Consider the following 15,374-nt stretch of genomic DNA (forward strand, 5'->3'; position numbering starts at 1 on the left):
AGCAGAAATAGACCACTTAGTTGGAGTCTGGATTACTGGAACTAAGAAAATTTTATTAAAGAAATAAGTAACACAGTACTCTAATCGTAAGGATATAAACGCAACAGATTAGCAATGATAAAACACACATGTACACGGAACTAAGGTAATAGGAATCAACCAAGCTCTATCGCAGTCTAGGGGTAAAATGATCAGTCTCAAGTGACGCAGAGTTCAGTTCAGCTGAGTACAGTTTGCAGTAATCGCTGTTGTGCCGTTGGAGAGAGAGAGTGAGATAATATGCAAATCTGATTCAGACAGACCTTTGTTCTTCGCAGTTAGCTTTCAGGCGAACCCTTTTAATGTCTTCTGTGGTCACCAACTGTGACCCCTCCGTTCCGGATACGACCGTTCTTCCGCGGTGAACCCGGCACCCAGGCAAGGGCGGACACACACACCAGGTTCCCACCGATCGTACCCTTTTCACCCTGTGCATCTATGGTTGGTTCCCGCGACCAGACCTCTAACTTCCACCAACTTGTGGGGGCACACCGCTCTTCCAGGGTCTCGTTATCTCGTGATCTCGTGGTGTCTTGCCTTAGCGAACCTGTTCTTTTTATCCCCCTGCTGGGGTATCGCCTGTCCATCAAACTTCAAACAATTCAGGTTCAAAGCAATCGGTCTGTCAATACTCGGACTGGTGTCTCTTTCCGTTATCTCTCTCTCCTCTTTCATTAACATTTTGAATGTTTCTCCATTGTCTCACTTATCTCTCTCATTAGCATCAATCTTCTGATAACTTGGTTTTTCGTCACAGTGGATTCCCAGCATCTGCAGTTTTTCTCTTCTTTGTGGCAGGAGGAAAAAAATCTGTGTTTCTTTTAGAAAGTGCTGTGGGATCTTTACTATCTGTATGAAGAGTAAAAGAAAGTCCTTTTGTCAGTAACCTTCATGAACTTTTAATTAATAACCTTGCTGCCATTGTAAATTGGAATGAATGTCCAACATCCTGTAAAAAACCCAGATAAAGGAGCAGTCCATGCCTGCATGCAACAGGACCAGCACAACGTCCAGGCTTGGGGCAGAGCAGTGATCATGAAATTCGTACCATCTGTACGAGGCAATGCACAATGTGTATGAGAATCAAACTACTACTGCTGGACAAAGAACAATTTTGTTATCACTGATTTTTTTTTCACCCAATTGCAAGTTGTCATTTACTGGAAACACAAATAGGCCAGCCACATAAATATTGTGGCTACAGAAGTAGGTCAGTGAGTATATATCCTGTGGAAGGTAATTTGGTACATTATTGTAACATGTAGCAAGATACAATGAAAAAAAATTGTCTCACATACTGTTCATTATAACAGTGCATTGAGGTAATACAAGGGAGAACAATAATAGAATACATAATGAAGTGTTACAGTTACAGATTAAATGCAGTGCAGGTAGACAATAAAGTGCGAGGTTAGGACGCAGCAGATTGTGAGGTCAAGAGCCCATCTTATCATACAAGGGAACCATTCAATAATGTTCTAACAGCAGAATAGAAGCTGTCCTTAAATCTGGTGATATATGCTTTAGACTTTTGTATCTTCTGTCCGATGGAAAAGGGAAGAAGGGGAGAATGCCTGGGACGGGTGGGACTTCGATTATGCTGGCTGCTTTGCCGAGACAGCGAGAAGTATAGACAGAGCCCATGGATGGGGAAGCTGGTTTCCATGATATGCTGAGCTGTGTCCACAAATCTCTGCAGTTTCATGTGGTCACTGGCAGAGCAGTTGGCATACCAAGCTGTGATACATTCAGACAGGATATTTTTTACGGTGCATCAATAAAAATTGGTGAGATTCAGCGAGGACATGCCAAATTTTTTAACCTCCTATGGAAGTTGAGGTACTGGTGAATCTTTCACACCATAGCATCTATGTGGTTGGATCAGGCAGGCTATTGGTGCTGTTCACTCATAGGAACTTGAAGCTCTCAGCCCTCTTGACATTAGCACCACTGACTTAAACAGGAGTGTGGGCGCCTTCCCTCTCCCTGAAGTCAATGACCAGCTCTTCTGCTTTGAGGGAAAGTTTGTTGTCACAACACCATGTCACTAGGTTCTCTATCTTCTTCTTAGATTCCAACTCACTATAGCTTGAGACATGACCACCTACAGTGGTATCATCTGCAACTTATGGATGGAGTACTAACAGAATCCAGCCACACAGTGAAATGTAAAGGGAGTAGAGGGCTGAGGATATAGCTTTGTGGAGTATGAGTGTTGAGGATAATCATGGCAGAGGTATTGCTGTCTATCCTTATTGATTGCGGACTGCTGGTCAGGAAGACAAGGATCCTAACCCAGCACCGATCCCAGCTGCACACCACTAGTCACAGGCTTCCAGTTAGAGAAGCAACTGTCTACCACCAGCCTCTGACTTCTCCCACAAAGCAAATGTTGAATCCAATTTACTACTTCATCCAGAATGCCAACCTGTCTCCCGTACGGAACTTTGTCAAAGGCCTTGCCAATGTCCACAGAGACAGTATCCACTGACTAATGTAGCTCTTATCTATCACCTTCTCATTCTCCCAGATGAAACAAGGGTCATTCAACTTTAGCTCCAGTTCCCTAACACACTGGTAAAGAGCTGCACCTAGATGTACTTCTTGCAAATGTAGCAATCAAGGAGACTGAAGATCTCCCAGATCTTCCACATCTTGCATGAAGAACATATCATTGACCTGGGATTCATTCTCGATGCTCTAACTAGGCACCAATAAAGAAAGGAGAGAAACTTGACAAAAACCTCAACCTACTTTTCGCCTCTTCTTACTGAAGCCTATTGATCAAAAGCCTCAGCTCCCCACACTAAACCTGGCCCACTCACATCATGGCCACGCCACGTAAACCTAACTCCTTTTTATTGGTCCTTACCAAGTGCCTAATAACGCAAATAATTTCAAACTCTGCTAAAAATCCCGACAGGCCTTGTTGACTTCTTACATCTCACGCTTACTCAAAACAAGCGTGATCTCAGGCTCCTCCGAAAGTCCCAACAGGTCCTGCTTGCTTTTTAAACTTACACTTACTTGTTCCCCAAGTGCATATTAACCTAGTTTGGGCATCCTTCAATTCAGTTTCATCATCGCTGGAACCACTTCAACAGTGAAGGAGTACTGTGGAATATCCCCACACCATCTGCATTGGTTATAGCAGGGGTCCCCAACATTTTTTGCCTCGCAAACTGGTTTAATATCGACAATATTCTTGTGGACCGGCCGACTGGGGGGGGGGGGGGGGTGTTCAAGTAGGGTTAAACTCACCTCAACATGTCTTTTACAGTTAGGGTTGCCAACTTTCTCACTCCCAAATAAGGGACAAAAGTAGCAGTCAAATCCTGGGACACTTGTGTTTACCCCGAGAAAGACTACCATAACCATGAAGCCTTGCGCGGGCACCTGTGTGCTCATGCATGACGTGCGCATGCGCGTATGTGCTGATGTTTTTCCACAAATCCGTTTTGACTTAATCTTCCTGACTACACTGTACATACATTATTTCTACTTTATATAGGCTGTGTATTTATCATATCATTCATGCTTTTACTATATGTTAGTGTTATTTTACGTTTTATGTGTTATTTGGTATAATTTGGTAGGTTATTTTTTGGGTCTGGGAACGCTCAAAAATTTTTCCCATATAAATTAATGGTAATTGCTTCTTCGCTTTATGCCATTTCGGCTTAGGAATGGTTTCATAGGAATACTCTACCTTAGCGGGGGAAATACGGGACAAGGGCAGTCCCGTATGGGACAAAACAATTTAGCCCAATATACGGGACAGTTGGCAACCCTATGTTCAAGTTGAACAGTGCGTGACAGGGAATGAGGAAAGGTGCAGCTGACTCATATCGCTTCCTCGCGGCCCGGTGGTTGGGGACCGCTGGGTTATAGAATATAACAGAAGATCACCACTGCATTTGCTATCACAGTGCAACCATTCTTTGTATCATCTACAGACTTATAAACCCACCCACTTATATTTTCATCTTGGTCATTTATATACATTACAGATGCAGAGGTCCCAGTGTAGGTCCATGAGGAACACTATTAATCGCAGACCTCCAACTAAAATAAGGCCCTTTGACCACTACAAGCCAGTTCTGAATCCAAATGGCCAATTCACCATGAATTCCATACACCTTAACCTTCTAAATGAGTCTCCTATGAGGCACCTTATCAAAACTCTTACTAAAATCTATGTAGACAACCTCCACAGTTCTGCCTTCATTGATCACCCTCATCACCTCATCAAAAAAACTCAGGTTGGTAAGACGTGACTTTCTCTATACAAAGCAATGTTGGCTCTCCCTAATTAGGCCACTGTTTTCCAAATGCTCATAAATCCTGTCCTTAAGTATTTTATCCAGTAACTTCATTACCACTGATGTAAGACCCACTGCTCTATAGTTTCTAAGATTATCCCTGGTTCCTCTTGTGAATAATGAAAGAATATTAGCTACTTACCTATCCTCCAGGACCTTGCCCATGGCTAGAAAGTACATGAAGATATTGGTTAAGGCCCCAGCAATCACTTCTCTCGCCTCTCTCAATAACTTGGAGTATATTCCATTAGGCCCCGTGGATTTAGCCACATTAATGGTCCTTAAGGAACCCAACACTATCTCCCCTGTTAGCTCAAAATGCCATAGCATGTTGATATGCACAGCACTGATCTCCCTATCCTCCATGTCCTTCTTCTTGGTAAATACTGATATAAAGTACTCATTTAGGACCTCACCCACATCCTTCATATCCAAGCATATGTTCCCCTCTTTACCTTTCAGTGGTCCTACCCTCTCCCTAGTTATCCTCTTGCTCTTGAGGTATGTAATGATTGTCTTGGGTTTCTCTTCAATCCTACTTGCCAGTACTGTGTGTATTAATCTGCTAGGGCATTTTGAGGTAATTTTGAGGAGATAGTGTTGGGTTTTCATGGCCCTTCTAGCTTTCCTAATTCCCTTCTTAAGTTCTTTTCTGGTTTCTTTATAATCTTCAAGGACTCTGTTTAACTCTAGCCTCCTAAGCTTTACATACTTTCCTCTTTTCACCTTGACTAAATTCCTCCCCCACCCCTCAACATACAAGATTCTCTTACCTTGCCATCCTTGTCCTTCCTCCTGACTGGAACTTACCTGTCCTGTACTCTGTGCAATTGGTCTTTAAACACCATCCACAGGGATGTGAACTTGCCCAAAAACAGATGTTCCAAATTAACACAAAAAATGCTGATGAACGCAGCAGGCCAGGCAGCATCTATAGGAAGAGGTACAGTCAACATTTCAGGAACTGAAAGAAGAGATGGTAAGCGATTTGAAAGTGGGAGGGGGAGGGGGAGATCCGAAATGATAGGAGAAGGCAGGAGGGGAGGGATGGATCTAAGAGTTTGGAAAGTTGATTAGCAAAAGGGATACCAGGCTGGAGAAGGGAGAGGATCATGGGACAGGAATCCTGGGGAGAAAGAGAAGTGGGGAGGGGAGCCCAGAGGGTGGAGAGCAGGCAAGGAGTTATAGTGAGAGGGACAAAAAAGAGAGAAAAAAGGGGGAAAAAATAAAATATATAAAAAATATATTAAATAAATAAATAAGGGAAGGGATATGAAGGGGAGAAGGGGCATTAACGGAAGTAAGAGAAGTCAATATTCATGCCATCAGGTTGGAGGCTACCCAGACGGAATATAAGGTGTTGTTCCTCCAACCTGAGTGTGGCTTCATCTTTACAGTAGAGGAGGCCGTGATGAGACATATCAGAATGGGAATGGGACGTGGAATTAAAATGTGTGGCCATTGGGAGATCCTGCTTTCTCTGGCGGACAGAGCGCAGGTGTTCAGCGAAACGTCTCCCAGCCTGCATTGGGTCTCGCCAATATATAGGCCACACCGGGAGCACTGGACGCAGTATATCACCCCAGCCGACTCACAGGTGAAGTGTTGCCTCACCTGGAATGACTGTCTGGGGCCCTGAATGGTGGTGAGGGAGGAAGTGTGAGGGCATGTGTAGCACTTGTTCCACTTACAAGGATAAGTGCTGGGAGGGAGATCGGTGGGAGGGGATGGGGGGGGAATGAATGAACAAGGGAGTCACATAGGGAGCGATCCCTGTGGAAAGTGGGGGGGGAGGGAAAGATGTGCTTGGTGGTGGGAACCCGTTGGAGGTGGTGGAAGTTATGGAGAATAATATGTTGGACCCGGAGGCTGGTGGGGTGGGAGGTTAGGGCAAGGGGAACCCTATTCCTAGTGGGGTGGCAGGAGGATGGGGTGAGAGCAGACGTGCATGAAATGGGAGAGATGCATTTGAGAGCAGAGTTGATGATGGAGGAAGGGAAGTGTCTTTCTTTAAAAAAGGAAGACATCTCCTTTGTTCTGGAATGAAAAGCCTCATCCTGAGAGCAGATGCGGCAGAGATGGAGGAATTACGAGAAGGGGATGGCATTTTTGCAAGAGACAGGGTGGGAAGAGGAGTAGTCCAGGTAGCTGTGAGAGTCAGTAGGCTTATAGTAGACAGTTGCTTTGTTGCTTGAATTTCCAGCATCTGCAGATTTCCTCGTGTCTGTGTTCCCAACTAACCCTCTCTAGTTCCTGCCTAATGCTCTCGTAATTTGCCCTGCTCTAATTTAGTACTTTTCCTGTAAGGTCTAGACTTATCCTTAACCGTAGCTATCTTAAAACTTAAGGAGTTGTGGTCACTGTTTTGTAACTGCTCACCCACTGAAAGGTCAGTCACCAGGCCTGGCTCATTACCCAATGCCAAGTCCAATACAGCCTCTCCTCTTGTTGGACTATCTGCATATCGATTTAAGAAACCCTCTTGGATGCACGCTACAAATTCTGCCCATCTAAAGCTCTTGCACTAAGATGATCATACTTTATATTAAGGAACAGTGGATATTAGAGTGTAGATATTGTGAGGAGGGTAGAAATCAATTTACACAGAACAAACTAAATCATATGCGACCACTTACAAAAACTATGTGAACACAAACTATAAACTATGACACAAACACTAATGTAGAAATTAAAAATGGACTTCTATTTGGCATTGCCATTTAAGGCAAGTGGCGGTAAATTCAGAAGGGATGTGTGGGGCTAATTGTTTTAAACGCAGAGTGGTGGGTGCCTGAAATGCACCTTCTGGAGTGGTGGTAGATAGGAGCATTCAAGGTGCTCTTGGATAGGCATATGAAGGTATGAAATGGAAGGATATGGACATTATGTAGACAAAAAGGATTAATTTAGTGAACATTTGATTACTAATTTTATTAGCTTGCCACAACTTTGTGGGCTGAAGGTTCTGCTCCTGTGCTTACCATTCTATGTTCTAAATCCATTCAAAAAGCAAGCTAGTGTCAATCTGCACATTTCTAAATTTGTTTATATCTGGATAGAATGAAGTATTTTGGGAGTTTTTCTTTGCTCTTAAATTCAGCAGTTAATAAAAACATGTTCTATCATCAGCAGAGCAGTTCATAGGAGGAATATCTGTTACCAAATTCCTGCCCCAAGTTCCCTTTCTGACATTGATCAGCCTGCTGGAAAATTCAACTGTTTTCTGCACTGGTTCTGAATATAATAGTACAGATTCTGAATCAGAATATTACAGCTTGAACTGGGTGTAGTTGTGTACTCTGGTCCCAAAACATGTCTTCACTCTAATCTGTTCTGAGTCTGTTTCAATGTTAAATCCTTATTTTTCCAGTAAACAAAAGACTAAAACACAAATAAGCCTAACTCTTACCACATGTCATGTTTCAATTGCAGTATCTCATTCATTACTTTGTTAATGATCTAAATTGCTTACATATTATTTTGTTTCAGTGACCTAGATGATGCCTTGGTGATTCTGCAGCTCTATGAAAAGATTAAGGTCCCTGTGGATTGGAGTCGGGTGAACAAGCCCCCTTATCCTAAACTGGGTGCTAACATGAAGAAAGTAAGTGTTCAATTAAAACTTCCATTGGTATATATCGGAACAATCATATCACTGAGACTTTTGTAGTTTCATTTTTTGCTGATCACTTGACATCCCCAAAGCTGATGGATATATAATCAAATAGCACAGAAATATGTCCTTTAGCCAACTCTGCCCATACTGACCATCAAGTGCCCATCTGTAGCAAATACAGATATATCTATAGAAAGATCAAAATCCATCTGTCTATACGTTTTATATATCGCAATGGAAAGACTAATTATCACTGTATTGAAAGCATTCCTTGGTTTCCAGTTTCCATTTTCATAGCCAAAGCTGAATTGGTATGCTGAACACATGGCAACAAATCTGTGGGCTGGTCTTCAAGATTGAGAGAACTTGTGTTCCTACTTTGGATCATGTGATCATGGAGTGTTTCCTCCCTACCTGTCTCAGTGACTGGTAAGCCACCAACACCATCTAAAGCAAATCCCAAAGCCAACTCAGGATCAATGGCGGTCAAAGTCATATGAATTGTGGATGTTTTGTGAATGTCTCTGACCCACTATTAAATGTCATTGCACGGAAACAGGATATTTAATCCATTTAGTTTAGAATCACTTAGTCTAATTTCCACACTGATGTTCACTCTCCACGTTTTACATTTGTTGTTCATGAAACTATTTAATTTCCAAACGGACAACAACTGATGAAATTTAAGGGTTTGCGCTCATGAATTCCATGTGTTTGTTCATTTTCCTGAGCCAATTTATTGGAAGTGTCATTAAATTATTTCCACTCTGATACTCTATCTGCAGCTTTGGTTTGGATCGATATGTAAATGAAACTACTGCTACCATTAATCCACTTATTTTTGCATTTAATTCCTTACAAATCAATACTGATTTATTAAATATTGTTAAGAACATGGTTCAATATATGAAATGAGTTTAAGAGCCAATTACCAAAGTTTGCTGGGTGACACAAAGGTTGGCAACATAGTATAAAGCATAAAAATTAGACATGAATAGATTATATATGGGGGAGGGGGAATATGGAAATGGAGACAATGTAAGATCATCAAATTTGAAGTGGGGAGAAAAGATAACAGTGTACTTTACAAATGGTAAAAAGCAGATAGAAAACGGGTAAGCGTAATAAGTGCAAAGACCAGACTCCACCAGTGCTACCGTGTAAATGGTGAACAGATTGGTGGGCAACTTTATGATCACTCCTTACTCTGCCTGCAACTTTGAGCACCACATCGGAATTTATTTAACACATTCAGCTGTTAGGCACACAGCTGCAACCAGAGGAGTATGGCCCAGTATGCAGGAACTTAAACCAGAGTATCTTGATGTGAGCAGTAAGTAGAACAGTGGGATGAGTTCATTAATATCCATAGCTTTAATATGGTGCATTGTAACTTAAGTGCTTCAAATAATGTGTCCCAAACCACAACAAGGGAGACCTGCTCATTGACTTGAATTGAGCACCAATGATGGAAAATGCAGGCACTTAAGCCCTTTATTAACTGCAATCAAGAAGAATTCATTATATAAATAATGAATTAAAGCAGTTTTGCTAACATGTAGGTTATATTATTCAACAGCTGGAAAACTGTAATTATGCAGTTGATCTGGGAAAGAACAAAGCCAAATTCTCGCTTGTTGGCATCGCGGGTCAGGACCTGAATGAAGGCAAACACACACCAACCTTAGCTTTGTTGTGGCAATTAATGAGGAGGTGAGTATATTTTAACTTATGTAGATAAGTGAGACAAAGATGGTGTCAAGTGCTAACTGATATATCATGGAAGTATTGGATAGTTTGGTACAAATTTGCTAATTTGTTGCATTTTGTAGATTTAACATGTCTAGGTTTTCCATATGGCTTGGGGTTTACACCAAAATGGTTAGTAGACAGTATGTATGCTGCTTACTATTGGGGCTGTTAGTCCTGGAAATCTCCAACCCATCTCAGTAACTGAATATGAGGCACAAAGATCCTAGATTTCTATGTATTTTTTTCATTTGGCACCCATTCCCAAAACTTTATTGACCATCTAAAACATTGTTGCCAACTGAGAATCGTTCTGAAATTTTCTGTAATGGGTAGAAAAGTGATATGAGCACCATGAGTGAGACATTCTACCTTTGTATTTTGATTAGACAGTGTGATCAGGGCATTCAGCCTATATTAACTCCAGTTCCACAGCACATTGAGGATTTCCTATCCTGCATGAGAGTCCATTCTATGTATCCCTTGAGTAATTTCCTGAATCCAGGCTTAAATTTTCTTTTCAGCTCTTTGAATCCATCTCTCTTTGACAATCATTCTTAGAATCATACATTATAGAAATGTTCAGCCCTCTGAATTTGTGCTGACTCTTTGAAAGAAGAAGCCAATTAGTTTCATTACCCCTGCCTTTTAAGCTCTACATTTATATCCATCAAGTGTATTTCCAATTAAATTTTGAATCTGATTCCACCTCTCATTCGAATAATGCATTCCAAACCATAGGAATATTATTTTCTCACGCCTTGAAGTAGTGTTCATTTATAAGTTGCATTTACAGCATCTTCTGATGAACAGTTGGTGTATTGACATCTCTTTTCACAGTTCATGCACCTCAAAGCCATGCTGTTTTCCTTGCTGTAGGTATACCTTGAACATGCTGGAGGAGATTGGTGATGGTGAAAAGGTTAATGATGACATCATCGTGAACTGGGTGAATCAGACATTATCTGAAGCAGGGAAAAGCTCCACTATCTCTAGCTTTAAGGTAACTTACATTCCAAGTGTTTTACACATAGACCTCCCTGGGCCGAGCTCAGCACTGAAATTTAAAACAGTAAATAAACAAATAGAGTAATTAAGAAATTATAATAAATAATTATATAAATCAATAAGCAATACACTAAATGGCCACTTTATTAGGTATCTCCTGTATCTAATAAAGTGGCCTCTGAGTGTATGACTGTGGTCTTCTGCTACTGTAACCCATCCACTTCAAGTTTTGATGTGTTATGTGTTCAGAGATGCTCTTCTGCACAGCACTGTTGTAACAAGCAGATATTTGAGTTACAGTTGTCTTCCTATCAGCTTGAACCAGTCTGGCCATTTTTCTCTAACCTTTCTCATTAACAAGGCATTTTTGCCCTCAGAGCTGCTGCTCATTGGATGTTTTTTTTTCTTTTCACACCATTCTCTGTAAACTCTTAGAGACTGTTGTGTGTGAAAATCCCAGATCAGCAGTTTCTGAGGTACGCAAACTACCCGTCTGGCACCAAAAATCATTTCACATCAAAGTTACTTAGATCATATTTCTTCCCCATTCTGAAGTTTGGTCTGAACAACAACTGGACCTCTTGACCGTGTCTGCATGCTTTTAAGCATTGAGTTGCTGTCACATGGTTGGCTGATTAGTTATTTGCAATAATGAGCGGTGTACCTAATAAAGTGGCCACTGTGTGTATGTTGAATATTTGTATGTTCAATATATCTCTTTATCTATTGGCATGTACCTCCTCTAGTAGTCCTTCAGACACACACAGAAATACCATTCAATTTTTCAGTCAGTCACCACGTCAACTTAGTCAAATGGTTTTTATCTTAAGAAGTACTACCATACCCATATATTAGGAGCCAAGACTAAGTTGGTGGTTCTTTATCAGACTAGCACGTATAAGAACGGCTTACTGGTGTGTCATAATTTTTCAGTGATTCAATTACATACCAGTTATTTGAGAATAATCCAAACAAGTAGAGTCTATTTAAACATAGTCCAATACTCTGCAGTGAGCAGTCTATTCATTTAATGGACAGTATGCACTTGCAGTCCCGCAAATTAATCAGAGCTCACAATGAAACTACAGCCAAGTCTTCCAATAGTAGGGTTCTTGCTTCAGAAAAATGCGGTGAGTGGAGGATGTCTACATTGTTTCACGAATAAAAATCATTGCCAGCAGCATGGTCTTTGATTAGCAAGGGAATTATGTAATCACTTGCATTCTGGCACAAACTGATGGTGGTGCTTTGTGCCACTTCAGGTATAGTTTTTTTTTTCTTTAGATATTTGAATAAAATCAATTGCAACAAAGGCAAGTATTTGACGGTTGTCTGCAGAACATTTGAAGCTATGGCTCTACGTGCATATTACCAGAGTGGTTCTAAACCTGAATTGGATGAATCCTTTCCACACTAGCCCCTCAGTTGGCTATCAGATCAGGTTACAACTGTGAGGCTTAGAATAAATGGATATCCAGTAAATAACCTTTGTAAATTAGCTCTCAAAGCCACTAACCTATAAAAGCATCAAATTTATGCTGGATTTTCTGACATTTGCCATTCCGATATGTTACCTAATCCACAGGACAAAGTAATTAGCACAAGTATACCAGTACTGGATTTGATTGATGCCATTCAGACTGCATCGATCCGGTATGACCTTGTGAAGACAGGAGATTTGACTGATGAAGAGAAGCTTGACAATGCTAAGTGAGTCACATCTAAATACTATAATATTATTTAAGAAGAAATCAGGAAAGCATATTTACTTTATTATTCATTCATGGCTTGTGGGTGTCACTGGCAAAGCCAGCATTTATTTCCTGTTCCTAATTGTCTTTGAGAAGGTGATGATGAACTGCCTTCTTTAACTGTTAAGCTAAAAAGACTCCCACAGAACTATGTAGCTTTCATACAATTATGGAAGATAGGAATAGGAGGACATTTTGCAGTTTTGAAGAGAGTGAAGAATACTTATTTAACTCTCTCATACTTTTCCTTGAAAATTATTTCCTGTCACAAACTATTCCAGCTTCCCTTTGAACAACTGAATCTGTATTCCAACTTCCAGCCAGTCACTGTTTTCTTTCAAAGCACATTTGTTTCTTTCAGCAATTATCTTCTTTCTGTGTCCTCTGGTTCTTGACCCTACAGCCACTTCTGCTCTCAATCTATTCTGTTTATAATCTTCAAGATTTTATATACCTCAATTTGTTCTCCTCATCAAAAACTATCACAGGTTCTGCAATCTATCTACACAGTTAAAATTCCTCAACTTAGGAATTATTTCTTACACCTTCTTCAAGGCATTCATATCCTTAAAAGTCTAGCACCCAGAGCTGGTCACAAGACTAGTCACAATTGTGGTTGTACTTTTAGCAAATAAAGGTCCAATGTGACTTACTTGCTCTTGTACTCTTTCGCTCTGTCTATCCTGTCTGATTTTTTCAAGGTGGTGGTTAATCTGCCCTGACCCATTCACTGAATTAGGTACATGTACCTTCAGATCACTGTTTCTGTATCACTTTTACAATTGTGCCCTCTAATTTTATATTGCCACATTTTTTTCTACCAAAGTGTAAGTTCTCACTTTTCACTGTGTTAAATTTCATCTGCTGCCTATTTACCCATTCCCAGCAGTGATCTTTAGTACTGACTCGTGGAAAACTCCACTGTACACTTTACTCTAGTCTAGGGCTTCTCCTCTTCAAGACCTTGGACCCCTTGGTTAATAGTAAGAGTCCATGGTATAAAAAAATTTGGGACTGTCTGGGTCCAAAAAACAATTTTCACTTCTTATCCATTTGCTGCCATTTAGCCAATGTTCTAATCCCTGTGCTGTATGGTCTCCAATGTGGATCAACTATATCAAATGTGTTTCGAAATTACATTTATATCTTATCAAGTACATCTGCCTCAAGACCCCTCTGTTCAGGGAAAACTTTGTTGAGATATGGAGTCAGAAGAGATGCAGCAGCATGGAAACAAGCCCATTCATCCCACCAAGTCCACACTGACCAAGGATCAGCTGATCAGTTAGTTAAACCCAATCTGCAAGTCTATGCCGGTTTTCCCTAATCAATCCACAGTTGTTCAAGTGTCTACTAATTGTGTCCCTGATTATCAGGAACTTTCCCCACTCGACAGGTTAAACTGACTTGTCTATAGTTACCGAGTTTACCCCAACACCTTTTTCAGAACAAAGTGTAGCATTTACATATCTTAGGCACTACCCCTAAATCTATGGAAGTTTGCACATTTAAAGCGGGTCTTCTGCATTTTCTCCCCTGCTTTCATCAGCAACAGCATGCATCTCATTTGGGCCAGTTACTTGATCCACTTTAACGCAGCTGCCAGTTCTGATGTATTCCTTTTATCAATTTATAATCCACCCAAAATACTAATTGGATTGGTTTTGCTCCAGCAACATCTTCCTTGCTCCTCCCCATGTCTTTTTTACCATTATCATCCCAGCTTATATGTGGATTATTCAGTTCCCCCAGCATCACATTTATAATTTTTTTCAAATCTTTATAGTTTTCCAGAATTTGCTCTTCACTATCCATTTCCTTTACTGGAGGCAAACACAATACGTTCTTTTATATAATGATGATTTTTATCCAAATAGGTTATTTCGCCAGACATCATTTTTTTCAGGACACCATCCCACCTCTCTCCAGTAATGATAGCTTTGTTGCAAAGTTTGCAGATAACAGGTGGAGGGGCAGATAGTTTTGAAGAAGTAGAGAGGCTACAGAAGATTAGGAGACTGGGCAAAGAAGTAGCAGATGGAATATAGTTTTAGGAAGTGTATGGTTATGTATTTTGGTAGAAGAAATGAAAGGGTTGACTATTTTCTAAATGGAGGGAAAATACAAAAAACTGAGGCGCAAAGAGACTCGAGAGTCCTTGTGCAGGATTCCCTGAAGGTTCATTTGCAGGCTGAGTCTGTGGCAAGGAAGGCAAATGCAATGTTAGAATTCATTTCAAGAGGACTAGAATATAGAAGCAAGAATGTAGTGTTAAGACTTAATAAAGCACTGGTGAGGCTTCACTTGGAGTATTGGCAGCAGTTTTGGTCCCCTTATCTTAGAAAGGATGTGCTGAAACTGGAGAGGGTTCAAAGGAGGTTCACGAAAACAATTCCAGGATTGAACGGCTTGTCATATGAAAAGCATTTGATGGCTGTGGACCTGTATTCACTGGAATTCAGAAGAATGAAGGGTGACCTAATTGAAATCTGTCGAATAGTGATAGGCCTTGATAGGATGGATGTGGAGAGGATTTTTCCTCTGGTGGGATGTCCCAGACCAGAGGACCCCACAGAATAGAGGGCATCCTTTTAGAATGGAGATGAGGAGGAATTTCTTTAGCCAGAGAGTGGAGACCAAGTCTTTATATATATATATAATTAAAGCAGAGGTTGATAGATTTTTGATTGGTCAGGAGGTGAAGGGATATCGAGGGGGCGGCAGGCAGGAGATTGAGTCTGAGAGGGAAAATGGATCAGCCATGATGAAATGGTAGAGCAGACTCAATAGACCAAATGGCCTAATTCTATTCCTATATATTATGGTAATACTTTTCTTAAACAACAGTGTAATACTCTTCTCATCCTTCCACTCCCCACTGCCCCACCA

The 15,374-nt window shown here is 40.8% G+C and overlaps 1 protein-coding gene across 1 annotated transcript in view; it reads left to right on the forward strand.

The window, feature by feature from the left end:
- Positions 1–15,374, forward strand: part of LOC140199173 (plastin-2-like) — a 69,318-nt gene that overhangs the window by 46,555 nt on the left and 7,389 nt on the right. Inside the window, exons 12-15 of the mRNA XM_072260802.1 lie at positions 7,851–7,965; positions 9,557–9,690; positions 10,606–10,729; positions 12,320–12,444. Of these exons, the coding sequence (XP_072116903.1) occupies positions 7,851–7,965; positions 9,557–9,690; positions 10,606–10,729; positions 12,320–12,444 (498 nt within the window). The remainder of the gene's footprint in view (positions 1–7,850; positions 7,966–9,556; positions 9,691–10,605; positions 10,730–12,319; positions 12,445–15,374) is intronic.

Source organism: Mobula birostris, chromosome 6 (genome assembly GCF_030028105.1).
Source record: "Mobula birostris isolate sMobBir1 chromosome 6, sMobBir1.hap1, whole genome shotgun sequence".
Taxonomy (NCBI): domain Eukaryota; kingdom Metazoa; phylum Chordata; class Chondrichthyes; order Myliobatiformes; family Myliobatidae; genus Mobula; species Mobula birostris.